The sequence below is a fragment of the Populus nigra genome, chromosome 9 (assembly GCF_951802175.1).
Source record: "Populus nigra chromosome 9, ddPopNigr1.1, whole genome shotgun sequence".
NCBI lineage: Eukaryota > Viridiplantae > Streptophyta > Magnoliopsida > Malpighiales > Salicaceae > Populus > Populus nigra.
Genome location: NC_084860.1, coordinates 4,445,751 through 4,458,904, shown reverse-complemented (window position 1 = coordinate 4,458,904; position 13,154 = coordinate 4,445,751). Strand labels below are relative to the sequence as shown.

General features: G+C 32.4%; 1 protein-coding gene across 3 annotated transcripts; it reads left to right on the top strand.

The window, feature by feature from the left end:
* Positions 1–5,105: 5,105 nt before the first annotated feature.
* LOC133703821 (glyoxysomal processing protease, glyoxysomal-like) lies at positions 5,106–11,122 on the top strand. 3 transcript variants are annotated; one of them, XM_062128511.1, is made up of 14 exons: positions 5,106–5,314; positions 5,397–5,443; positions 5,547–5,721; positions 5,811–5,858; positions 5,936–6,019; positions 6,699–6,842; positions 6,936–7,061; positions 7,194–7,297; positions 7,703–7,788; positions 7,871–7,965; positions 8,048–8,780; positions 9,575–9,767; positions 10,193–10,284; positions 10,639–11,122. In XM_062128511.1, exons 1-14 carry the CDS (start codon positions 5,249–5,251, stop codon positions 10,902–10,904), a joined length of 2,259 nt encoding a protein of 752 aa, XP_061984495.1. In that variant the 5' UTR covers positions 5,106–5,248; the 3' UTR covers positions 10,905–11,122. The 3 variants fall into 3 exon arrangements, with proteins under 3 accessions (XP_061984495.1, XP_061984496.1, XP_061984497.1); XM_062128512.1 differs by lacking the exon at positions 10,639–11,122 and having other exon boundaries at positions 9,945–10,283; XM_062128513.1 differs by lacking the exons at positions 9,575–9,767; positions 10,193–10,284; positions 10,639–11,122 and adding an exon at positions 9,087–9,564.
* The last annotated feature ends 2,032 nt before the right edge of the window (positions 11,123–13,154 follow it).

The window sequence follows — 13,154 nt, the reverse complement described above, 5'->3', positions numbered from 1 at the left end:
TTATTCAATTTAGATTCTTTCTATGTATATGAATATTATGCATCCAAAATACATGGACTAATTCTAAATTATGAACGAGACTCGCAATGTCTAAATAAATATATTTGGAGTGAAAAATAAATTCATTCATAAATTGCACATAGGAATGATAATTTAATTCAAATTTAACGTGTATCAACTCAAATAAATAAATAAAACTTTGTCTTATCACGGATTTAGATAAAACATCGAAGTTAAAACATCAAGTTTCGGGTTAAATTTCCATTACCTAAAATATATTAACATCCTTAAAGAAAAAAAAAATTACACTAAGTTGTATATAAATAAAATATATAATGTTGATGGTGTAGCTCAACTAATCAGCGTCTCAATTTATTTTTTAAAAAAATTATTAATTCAACTTCTATAAATTTTAGAATTATTAAAGATTTACATAATTATTAATTTTAGAATTCATATAATTAATCAAGATATTACAAGTTGCAAGTTAATCTGGATATTCATGTTAATCCCATTGAGCGGTGTAACTTAACTTGTCAGGGTCTGGATTTGTTTTCTAAAAGATCACCAGTTCGAGTTTCATAAATTTTAGGATTACTAAATATTTATATAGTTGTTAATTTCAGAATTCATGAGATTATTTAAGATACACGTAGGCCATATATATATATATATATATATATATATATATATATATATATATATATATATATATCCCTTCATCTCACTCTCTCCAGCGGCTTGTGATCTGAATAACAGGCGCTAAAGGCTCCTGTTATTCCTCCTGTAGCGTTAATTTCTATTAATTTGCAGATCGTCCTCCTCATGTCTCGTGCTCCAGGCATGATGCGTCCCGAGCCTGCTTGAAGAACTTCTCAAGGTGCTAGATGCTGTACTTGTAGCTTGCAAAATTTGCATTTAGAGAGACAAAGGAGTCTTGTTTCTTCAATTAATCTGTCTCATCTACATTCGAGTGAATATAACACATGGAGCCATCACTCTCTTGATTTTTAATGCTGCGGAAACTTCTCTTCATCTTTTTTAACTTTGTTTGCACTTTCCCAGATCTAGACAAGGCGCTCTCATCTGCGCCAATCACCACTAAAATTCTCTTATTTTCAAATTTCAGCTGTGAAATTATATTGTTCGGGTTTGTGGTCGGGTTGGGTTACAGTCGGGTTATGGATATCTGAAACCCAATATGATTCAGGATTGGGTATTTAAAATTTATATTTATTTTCGAGTTGTGTTTTTTAAATATATTAAAATAATAACTTTTTTATTTTTAAAAAATTATTTTTTATATTAATACATTTAAATAATTCAAAAATATAAATAAATAATTTTTAGCAAAAAAACTATAATCAGAATTTGATTAAATATAATTTATACTCTATTTTTAAATAAATTAGAATTTGTTTGATATTATGGTAGCGGTTTAAAGTAATTTTTTGCATAAAAATGCATAAAAATAATGTTTTTTTTAAATTTTTTTTTTAAAATCAACACATCAAAATGATCTAAAATATATATATAAAATAATTTTTAATATAAAAAATTAAATTTAAATTGTTGAGGAAGACAAGAGAGGGCGAGAATATAAAAACAATTCATAGAATCAAAATTTGCGTAAACTTGGAATGAAAGAGATTCGAGGAAAGGTCCATACGAGGAGCAAAGTAACTATATAATTATTTTTGAAAATTCTATTACTTGGTGTATATAATATAATTGTTCAATATTAAATTAAGATAGTGTTTAGGTTTTTTTAATAGTAATTATGTTTTAAAGTCTTTTTTATTTATAAATATATTAAAATAAATTTTTTTAACCTTCTGTTTGTTCCCAGAAAGTGAAAGAAAAGTCAAACTCTCATGAAAACAAATAAAGAGTTCATGTTAGTGATACTCAATAGGATTTGATGGTTTTGTTAAAAATAATATACGAATTTTATTTATTTATTTTCTTAATTGCAGAGAGAGTGAATTTGTTAAAAATAATATTTTTTTTATAGCTGCCAGTGCTAATGTTCTGTTTGATGGAAAATTGTTGATGAGAGATTTCTCCTCCTAGGATTTAAGGGAATAATGGGTTTTAACAAAAAATTATTTTTTAAAAAAGGAGAAATTATTTTTTATATGAAAAAAGTTAAACTAAATAATTCTTTTTAAAAAAATAAGAGAGAGTGTATTAATTAAAAATTTATATAAAAAATTAATAAAAATAAAAAACAAAGAGACTAACCCCGTGCATCTAGTTCATTATTTTTTATGGAAACAACAAATGATGACTCGTTTTTTTTTTCTAAAATAAATATCATGTTCATAAGATAATTTTTTTATCACTGTAGGTCTCAGTTTTTAGATCTAAAAATATATTTCTAATTTTTTTTAAAAAAAACACCTTAAAAAAATCATAAAAATCTTAATAAACTCATTTTCAACCCTAAAACACATTCTAATAACTCAATAAAATAAAAAATAAATGAATAAAAAAGCTTTATGGACTCTAATATATTTTTTCTGAGATGGTAAAGGGCAATATCACCTCCATTAATCTGCTCTTGCAAAGTTAATATCATTGGCATAAGACCGGCTTTTTATTGGTCAAAATATGGTCATTTGAGCACTTTTTTTTTTTTAATATTGTATAATAGTTCACTTTTCCATCTCAACACTCACAATTTGAAACAAGAAAAAAAACAATTTGAAACAAGAAAAAAAATAAAGTTTGAGAATGAAATGTAAAATCTTAAAATTTCAAGACCAAACAGTGCATAGAACAAAATTATAGGGACCAAACTAAACTTTTTTTGTGCCTTTTCAACATTGGTCTCCATTTTTTTGTATATTTTAATCTTTCTTCTTTTAATTTCTTTTTACTACAACCTATAATTTTATTTTGCGAAATATCTTTAATGACACTTTATATATTTGAATAACAAGCAAAGTGAAAAAATCTTAACAGATAAAAGGTATAACTTGAAAAGATAAAATTGAAAAAATAAAATAAAAATTTATGACTAAAATAAAAATAATGAAAATGAACATTGCAAATTGTACTACTCATTTCCCCCAAATGTTTTGGTTTATTCTGAAACTAGCAATTTCATTGATATTGATTAAGGTGCAAACAAATTATCATTCTCATATTTCATTCAAACAAAACAAAATAATACAATTATAACTTGCTATTTTTTTTTTAAAATCACAACACACTAATAATGTAAGTATTGGATTGCATTACCAAGCATCGTTTGTGGAAGATAAAAATATCACCAATATTCTACACAAAATGAAAAAAAAATCACAAAGAACAAGATCGATAAATAACCAACAAATAACAAAGTATATTTCAATATTAACTCTATATTTAAAGAAACATGAGAAAAACTAGATTAATTATCTAAACACTTTTAAAAATAAACTTGGGTTTTTTTTTTTCTATGGTGATTTGATATTCATATGAATCCAATTACGGCATGCATATTTGTTAAATTATATCATATACTACTTATTGTTTGTCACTTAAAAAAATAAAAATTAAAGAGAGGACAACAAGTGGGGTTTACCCTTTACTTTCTTTTTTTTTTCTCTCTGTTTTTTTACAAACAACTTCATCAATACCAACCTCAATATCATAAGCAAACAACTAACCAAAATAGAAAAACAGATCCAAAAAACAATCATCAACCCTGCTGACACTACAAAACCTATAGATCTCAGACTAAAAAACCTAGTTTTCAAACCATATCAAATCACCACAACAAGCCAAACACAACTTCAAAGTAAAAATGACTTTTTTAAAGCCATAAAAGACCACCTTCACTAAATTGAGGCCTCAATCCTAATTGTACCTAACACCTTTCAAGTGAGTAACAATCTGTCAACCTCCACAAATCAAATAAACACCATCCAAAATAGCCAAACAACTATTCAAATTTCAGATGATGATATCTTCTAAAAAGAAATTCCTGAGATTAATAAACTCCTATAGAGAAACCCCAAAACCCTTACCCCGGATATATTCATTCAAAATGAACCTATCATTATCAACCAACACAAATATAATGCTTCCTTGCTCTATGAATGGAATATAAATGGAATGTCAGAATACCACATCCTAAACACCCTCCAATAAATGACCATAACAACCAATACCTACAAAACCCATACTAACACTCCTGATAAAGCTATAGCCGAACTTCTTATAGCTGATTACTTTGGTTAGTTAAAAGGATGGTGAGATTATCATCTCACCGAAGCCGAGTACCTCCAAATCCTAAATTTCATCCAAATGATTGAAGAAAAAACACCTATCCTTGACTCCTTTGGAAATACCATCCAAGATGCTGTATCAACCCTCATCTTAAACATCTCTTTACATTTTGTAAAAGATCCTTCCCATCTAAAAGATAAAAATATTGAACTCCTTTCAAATCTTAGATGCAAGAAGCTTAGTAATTTTCAGTGGTATAAAAACACTTTTTTCACCCATGTTATGCTATCCGAAGACTCAAACCAACTCTTTTCGAAAGAAATTTTTCTTGCAGATTTGCCTATTCTCTTAAGAGAAAAGGTCCGGAACAAAATGGTTTAGTTGTTTCATAAATCAAAGATTTGGTGTGTGTGTGTATGTTGTGTTTGTATATGTAATCTAATTGGTACAACTCATGTAGATTTTGGATGCACTACGTATCACTACATTGTTTTACTATTATGACATGTTAAATTAGATGTATAGATCATGTAATGATCCCTTACATTTCTATTTTGATTATTCAATTTTTTAAATTATAATGTGGTGGAGGACTACAATCATAATAATCCATTACATTTAAGCATTATATAAAAAAACTATATAATAAACCATTATATAATTAAGATTAATCATGTAAAAATTTAATTGCAAAAAAAAAGTGTTTATTATAAAAACTAAACTATAATTTTTATAAAATATAAGGACAAAAAACTCAAACAAGGACCAATTATAAATACAAATAAAATATAGAGACTAAAATGATTTTTTTAAAAAATATAGGACTAAAATAAAAATGTGTTCATTATATTACACATTTAATTGCATTACACTAATTGCCTTGCACCTCGAATTTCTAAAATTTGATGTCATCAATCCTTCTTCAATCTCCGCACGTGCAAAAACACAACAGAAACAGTTGAAGTCCAATTCAATCGAAAAACACATTAAAAAGTCACTAACTCTCCTCGTTCTTACGCAAAACAACCTCATGGGTTTGCCTGAAATCGTAGATGTTGCCCGTAACTTCGCTGTCTTGGTCAGAATCCAAGGCCCCGTAAGTCCCTCAATCACCTATACACAAATCTGTGCTTTCATAGGTTGACAATGAATATGTGTGTTTTCGTGTGTTTATTTAGGACCCCAAAGGACTAAAGATGCGAAAACATGCTTTTCATCAATTTAAGTGAGTGAATTTATTTTCAAAAATGTTATCTTGGTATACAAAATTGCCTTCCTTTTCATTTCAATGTGTTCTTATTGAATTTTCTTTATCTGGGTACGTGTAGTTCTGGCAAGACAACACTTTCAGCTTCTGGACTGTTATTACCTGACACCCTTTATGATGGTGAATTGGCTAACCGGATTTTGGAGGCTAAAAGCCAGGGTCTTGGGATGGTAGTCACAGTTGCTTCTGTTGTTGAGCCTTTTTTGTCATCAAAACACAGAGAGGGCATTTCTCAGGTTTGAATTACTTATATTTAATGTGCAGAGTTTGTTTTGTTGTTTTTGGATTTTTTAGGTGAATTGCGCGGATTGTTGTTTGATTGCAGGGCCCACCCGAGTTGATTCCTGGTGCTCATGTTGATGTTATGGTAGAGGTATGAGATGATACTGTGCTAGTTGTTAACTTGGTTGAAATGATTAGTAGCTGGAGTTAATGTGTTTTATCTTGCAGGGAAAGTTGGGTTTGAGGAAAGATGAAGATGGGGTTTTGGATAAAGGCGCCCCTTGCTGGCTAAGTGCACAACTTATTAGATTGGTAGGCATTTTGAGTGAGTTATCTGTTTAGCTGAACATTGAAGAAGCGTCAGAGAGAATCAATTTGTGCTTGTGTAACAGCATTGAAAACTAGTTATCTGACACTAGCCAACTAAGTTTAGATTTTGATTTTCGGTTAGTTTGCTGTGTACTTTTTTCAGTAAAGTGGAGCATGATGGTTTTGTTAGATTCATCAATGCATGTGATAGCTAAGTATGATACTGGTTGCCCTGGGACATGAATTTGGCTGTGTTTGGCATGCAAATTCATTATTTGTGGGATGGTTTTTACAGTATTTGCAGTCTAATGATAATGAAAAATTCAACTTTGTTGTTTTTCATGGGATCCAAAACTGATTCCATGCAAATTTTACTTTTCCATGATAGCCTTAGTTTACATTATCAATCAGTAAGATTTAAATGATGTATAGAGGTAGGGAGTGAATTGATGTTCAATTTCATGTATGCCAGATTTCAAGTGCATCTTAAAATTTGATAATTACTGGATGTTATGTTTGTGTTGGAACTTCAACAGCACTGTCAACTGAGCATATTAAATGCTTCTTGTTTCCAATATTGGAAATTGCACTTCACACTGGTGTTCAATGTTATTGAGATGTTTAAATTTCCTGCTCATTACTACTACACAGCATGTTACTAATCGATCAATTCTCCATGAAGGTTGATGTTCCTGTATCTTCCCTTGCTCTTCAATCACTCGTTGAAGCTTCTTCAGGTTCGATGGACCATGGATGGGAGGTTGGTTGGTCTCTGGCCTCACATGAGAGCGGTCCTCAGCCTTTTATGGATGTTGGCCAGACACAGGTTAGCAAGGGATAATGTTTTTCCAAAGGATTATCTACATCTAATTTGAACTAATGATATATGGGATAAATAATGTTGAATCAATCATCTCAGACTGAGCATGGAAATGCTTCTACTGTGGAGAGCCATAGACATGCAAGGGGAGGATCTAGCAATCCAAGTATTATGGGCAGATTGACCACAAGGGTTGCTATTCTTGGTGTTTTCTTACATTTGAAGGTAAAGTGTACCTTTTGTTTTTATGTTTCCTTTTTATATGCCACCTTAGACAACCCATCTACATGATTTTTGTGTTGTTATAATTTCTATACATCTACATTATATAATATAGACGTGGAATTTATCATTTAGGATCTGCCCAACTTTAAAATATTGGCATCAAGAAAAAGGGGGGATTTTCTTTTAGCGGTGGGTTCTCCTTTCGGCGTCCTCTCACCTGTCCACTTCTTTAACAGGTATTATTCTTTGTTTTACCATCTTTTTTAATGTCTACACTTGGTTTGGATTCTTAGATCTCATTTCTGATGATTTGTTTTTGTCAAAAGCACAATACAACACATAAATCTGGTATTTGCAACGTCCATTCTTAAATGGCCATATAGGTGGCACTTCTAGTTTGGTTGATATAGAGCATTAATACCAAAGGAGATCATTTATTTACTATATGTTTTAGTGTAGAACAGATAATGAAATATCTATATTCTGTGGTCATCTAGCCTCCTGAAACTAAACTGGATTCAATGTGTGTCTGTGTGCATACAAGGTGTGTAGTTAGAAAAAATTCCCTTTGCACTCAATTGCGGTATTGCTACCTCATGGAGACCCTGAGTTTCATTGTCAAATTCTTTTGATACTTGCAGCTTGTCAGTGGGATCCATTGCCAACTGCTATCCTCCCAGATCATCTGACATATCATTACTGATGGCTGACTTTCGGTGTCTTCCAGGTGCAAGCATTTCTCTGTCATGTTTTCTGTGGCTCTTTCTTCCTTTATAATTCTGAATCTATTTTGACACTAAATATGCCAGGAATGGAAGGTAGTCCAGTTTTTGGTGAAAATTCAGATTTCATTGGCATATTGATTAGACCATTGAGGCAAAAGAGTACCGGTGCTGAAATCCAGGTGACTTGGAATAATTCTCAATTTGAATGTTTAAATTATCTGATAGTTAACAGATCACACAAATTCTAGCCTTGGGTGACAGCTGGTGATTCCGTGGGAAGCCATTGCAACTGCTTGCAGTGACTTGCTGCTGAAGGAGCCTCAAAATGCTGAAAAAGGGATTCATTTTAATAAGGAAAACTTAAATGCTGTAGGGAATGCATACAGCCCTAAGTCAGATGGATCCTTCCCTTACAAATACGAGCATCATAATTCTCATCACCCTTCCCCAGTGCCAGTTGAGAAGGCTATGGCTTCTATTTGTCTTATTACCATTGATGAAGCTGTATGGGCATCTGGGGTTCTGCTTAACGATCAAGGTCTGATACTCACAAATGCTCACCTGTTAGAACCTTGGAGATTTGGGAAAACAACTGTAAATGGTAGAGAAGATGGAACCAAATCAGAGGATCTTTTTTTTCCACCCAAGGAATTTTCTAGATATAGTGAAGTTGATGGCTACAGGAAGAGTCAGAGGTTGCCACCAAAGACAATGAACATTGTGGATTCTTTGGTGGCTGATGAGAGGAAGGGATACAAATTGAGTTTGTCTTACAAAGGCCGTAGAAATATACGTGTTCGTTTGGACCATGCTGACCCTTGGATTTGGTGTGATGCTAAAGTAGTGTATGTTTGTAAGGGGCCATTGGATGTTGCCCTTCTGCAACTTGAGCATGTTCCAGATCAGCTTTGCCCTACCAAAGTGGATTTCAAATCTCCATCTCTGGGATCGAAGGCGTATATCATTGGACATGGACTTTTTGGACCCCGATGTGGTAAATTCTTGATTGCCTTGTATATTTCTTGTTAGATTTATTCTTTCAGGAGTGTTTCTTTCAATTATTTTTCTATTCCTGTGTCTTTCTATGCCTCTGCCAGTTGAAGAACTTAAAAAATCTGGCTGTAGCTGTTATAAATAAATGTGATTGACTACTCTTTTAGACATTTTCTGGCTTTTCCCCTTCTTGAAGCCTACTTTGCTACCAGTGCATCCTTAATTGAGTTCTACTTTCAAAATGGTTTGTTTAAAAATTATTTTTGTACTGTCATGCTGGACTTTAACTAACATGATGTCATAATAGACGGCCTACCCAAAGCCATAGTGTCATTTCATGCACATTCCATCCCCCTCCACTTCTTAACTTGTTCTGTTAAGATCATCTCTCTACCAATGCAGTTTGTCGTTTGAATCACTTGCTTTAGTTATGAAGCGTATCTTGTTTTCTATGAAGTATTAAATAAATGTTGTATGATATACTGTATGTCAAGATAGGTTGCCTTAACCTCCAAACCAGCTTTAGAAACTTTCTGAATTGGGTTATAACTTTTCAATCGTTATGTGTGTGCGCTGCAAAGAAATATAACACAAGAACACTGAATTTTTTTTTTCTTGAGAACAGCTATGGTTCTAAATCCATATGGTGCTCATGAGTCCATATCATTTATTGCTTTTGGCTTTCTGCTGAATTGATACTTCCATTAGCCAGTTAACTTTGAAGATTCTCTTGATTTGTTTTTGTGCTTTTCTTCATGCTTTTTGATAAATCTGTTTATGCCTTGAATTTTCAAGGCTCTTCCCCCTCTGTTTGCTCCGGAGTGGTATCAAAAGTAGTCAAAACAAAGGCACCCCCATATTGTCAATCCCTTCAAGGAAGGAATTCACACATTCCAGCAATGCTTGAAACAACAGCTGCTGTCCACCCAGGTGGTAGTGGTGGTGCTGTCATTAATTCAGAAGGTCATATGATTGGACTTGTTACCAGGTACAGTTGCTTTATTGTTTTTTTTCCTTTTTGCTGTTGTTAAATGGTTCAATGTGATTGGTTGTTGGTTATTGTGCCACAATGGAAACTGTCTTCCTCTTGGTATGAGTCTATATAATCCATCTGAAGTTTGTGCTGGTTGCTTATGGACTTGGTATGATGGGGTATGCGTGACAGAAAAATGACAGGAAAGACAACGAGACATACCTGCATTGGTCAAAACATATTTTGGCAGTATAGATGTTATTAATTTGATGGAGGGAACACATTTTCTGTATTATGAGCTCTCAAGCAAGTCTTCTTTCTTGTTTTTTTTTTTTTTTTTTCATTTTCTCCTAGTTAAGTTCTCCAGTTCTTGCAGATTGAACTTCTTTATTTAATGAGAGATATACTTCTTTATTTAATGATATATATTCTTGGTATAGCAATGCAAGGCATGGTGGAGGAACAGTTATACCGCATCTGAACTTCAGCATTCCATGTGCAGTTTTGGCGCCTATCTTTGATTTTGCAAAAGGTTGTTCATCTAAACACTGGCTTTGAGAACATGTCAATCATGAAATGAATTAATCTGTATTCCCACATTATTTAGATTCTCAAGCTCATCATTGCAGAGTGATATGCTTCATTAATTAATGACCACAAACACTCACGTTTCATAGAGGTTATTAAAATTTGTGTTTCTATGGAACTCATAGTCTTTCCTTGAATGAGTATTGGGTTATATAACAACTATAGGATCAAATTGATATGTGATACAAGATGAATTTATCCATTTCATTGTTTTTGCAAGTTGGCTTTGTTTCTGGCTGTAGTATATGAAGGTAAAGCATGCTTGTGGATGCTGACAAATTTGTTTTCCTCACGACAGAAATGCGGGATATAGCACTTCTGCAAAATCTTGACCAACCAAATGAAGACCTTTCTTCTGTATGGGCATTAATGCCACCTCTCCCCCCCAAACCAACCCCTCCTTTGTCTACTCTGCCAGAGTCAATACTGCAAGATAATGAGAAACAAGTGAAGGGTTCTAGATTTGCCAAATTCATTGCTGAAAGAGACAAGCTTTTTAGAGGGTCAACTCAACTAGGCAAGGCCGGGAGCATTTCTAACGTGATTTTCCCCAGTAAGTTATGACATTGCGAGCTGGATAAGGTTGAACATGTCAGGGGCAGGCTAATGAAGAGTGGATTGGTCAAGAAGTATGCTCTTGCAAGTGGAGGATTGTAACATAATAGAAATTCAAAGGCAGCCAAATAATGTTGCTGTACACTAAACAGCACTATCCCTCTCCGTTTTCTGTATGCTATTTATGTTTTGTGATTAGAATTCCAAATTTGAAATTCTTTTTGTCACAGTTCGATTCAATTTTAGGTCAGAGTTGCCCTAAACACCTCATATATCAGTTGCAGGAATTCCTTCAATTTATGTTCATTTTCTCCGACAATTTGATCTTGCGCCTGAAGTATATATTAGAATAGATGATTAGACTATCCTGGTGTAAATGTGTAAAACCTTCGTTCAATATTCCAAATGCTCTCCTTGCAGTTTTCGCACATCAGAGCATAGCTTTTCGTGCATAGTTTTTTCTTGAGAAGTTTCTTCCGTGGTCTCTCCTTACTAAGATGGAAGAAGGAAATTTATTTGTTATCCTTACTAAGCCTAACCCAAATGCTAAATACTATTAATTTTTCAGTAGGTTTGAAATTGTTTCTTTTTTTTTCCCGCATAAAGTTGAGACCCAAAATAATTCTTGATTTATCTAATAATTTCTATACATAACTCGAATTATTATCCAGCCTAAGGTAACGTGGACTGTACACGTGTAGGGCAAATATAGAAGTCATAATGTATCAAATCAATAAATAAAACATGCTTTGTAAAACCCAAATCTAGGCTAGTCAGTTGATATTAACAAAATTCTGCTATTTTCTTTTCTTGTAATTGAAGAATGAAATTAGGCTAAATGTTGTTACACTAAGAGGTATTTATGCAGAATACATATCAAATATTTAGGCAAGTCAATTACACAATAGGCCTAGAATCTAAATAGAAAAATCAAAATCAGTATATACCAAAATATCCATGTGTTAAGTTAGAAGAATATAACACTTTTACCTAAAGAGAATTTTAGGTAAGTCAAGATATGATTCATTGCAACATTATCTATATATAATATGTCAAGTCTTATATGAGTTAGATAGATGAGCTACCTTGCCAACCTTCGACACCTCTTTTTATTTGTTGGGATCTAATGTAAGTAAAAAGCGAGACCATGGTTCATCTCAATAGAAGTATCCATAAGTTTATAGGTAGAGTTATTAGTTTTGGTTGGGAGATCTAATATTTGTTTCCAAAGAAAAAGTCCTTTCTTGAATCGAGTTACTCAACGCCGAAGAAATATTTTAAAGGTCCCAAGTTTTTTGTCTCAAATTCCTCGATCAAGTAGTTTTGAAGCTTCTCTATATCACTTATGTCATTGCATGTAATAATTATGCCATCAATATAAATAATAAGAATTGTAATATCATCATCTTTTTTTTTTTTTTATAGAAGAGAGTGTGATCTACTAAACCCTAAACCCTTTATTGAGTGACTTAATCTGCCAAACTAAGTCCTTCATGACTACTTAAGTTTATACATCTTTTTATCTTGTATATTTTACCTCATTCTAGTATAAATCCTAGAGGAGGATCTATATACACCTCCTCCGACAGATCATTATGAAGAAAGACATCTTTCATATCAAGTTGTCATAATGGCCGATCCATGTTAACTATAAGAGAGAGTATACCTCTAACAATGTTCATCTTAGCCATATAAGTAGAAGTTTCTTGATAGTCAATCTCAAAACTATAAGTGTAACCCTTAATAACCAATCTAGCCTTGTACTTGTGAACTATCTTATATGACTTATACTTCATCATAAAAATCCATTTACAATTGATTGTTTTCTTTTCTTGAGTTAACTTGACTATCTTTTAAGTAGAGTCCTTTTAGAGTGCCTTTATTTCCTCAACCATAGTAAACTCCCAATCAAGGTCTCCAAGAGCTACCTGAAAAGGACTAGGAATAGGCATATAAGACAACTAGAGGGTAAAAGATAAGTGAGACTTAAACAGAGAATGATACAAGATAAAATCAAATATGAGATAAATGACACTGAAAGATGATATGAAGAAACCAAGTCTATTAGGCTCTTTACAAACATGAAAATGATATCTCCCATCTTGATGGTTAACTTATGATCTTAAGTTGACAAACTCTAAAGGTACATGTTATGAATTTATAAAGAAAAGGGACACATACCTCACAGTCAATTTCAAAATAGTCATCTGATGGCATGGTACTAGAGTCAGGTAGAGGTGAAGGCTTAACAATTATATT

Bases quoted from the DNA above. Each gene is read 5' to 3' on its own strand.
- LOC133703821 (XM_062128511.1), top strand. From the start codon at position 5,249: ATGGGTTTGCCTGAAATCGTAGATGTTGCCCGTAACTTCGCTGTCTTG. The intron at 6,020-6,698 runs GTAGGCATTTTG...TTCTCCATGAAG, and splicing joins GTGCACAACTTATTAGATTG to GTTGATGTTCCTGTATCTTC. The intron at 7,789-7,870 runs GTGCAAGCATTT...TAAATATGCCAG, and splicing joins TGACTTTCGGTGTCTTCCAG to GAATGGAAGGTAGTCCAGTT.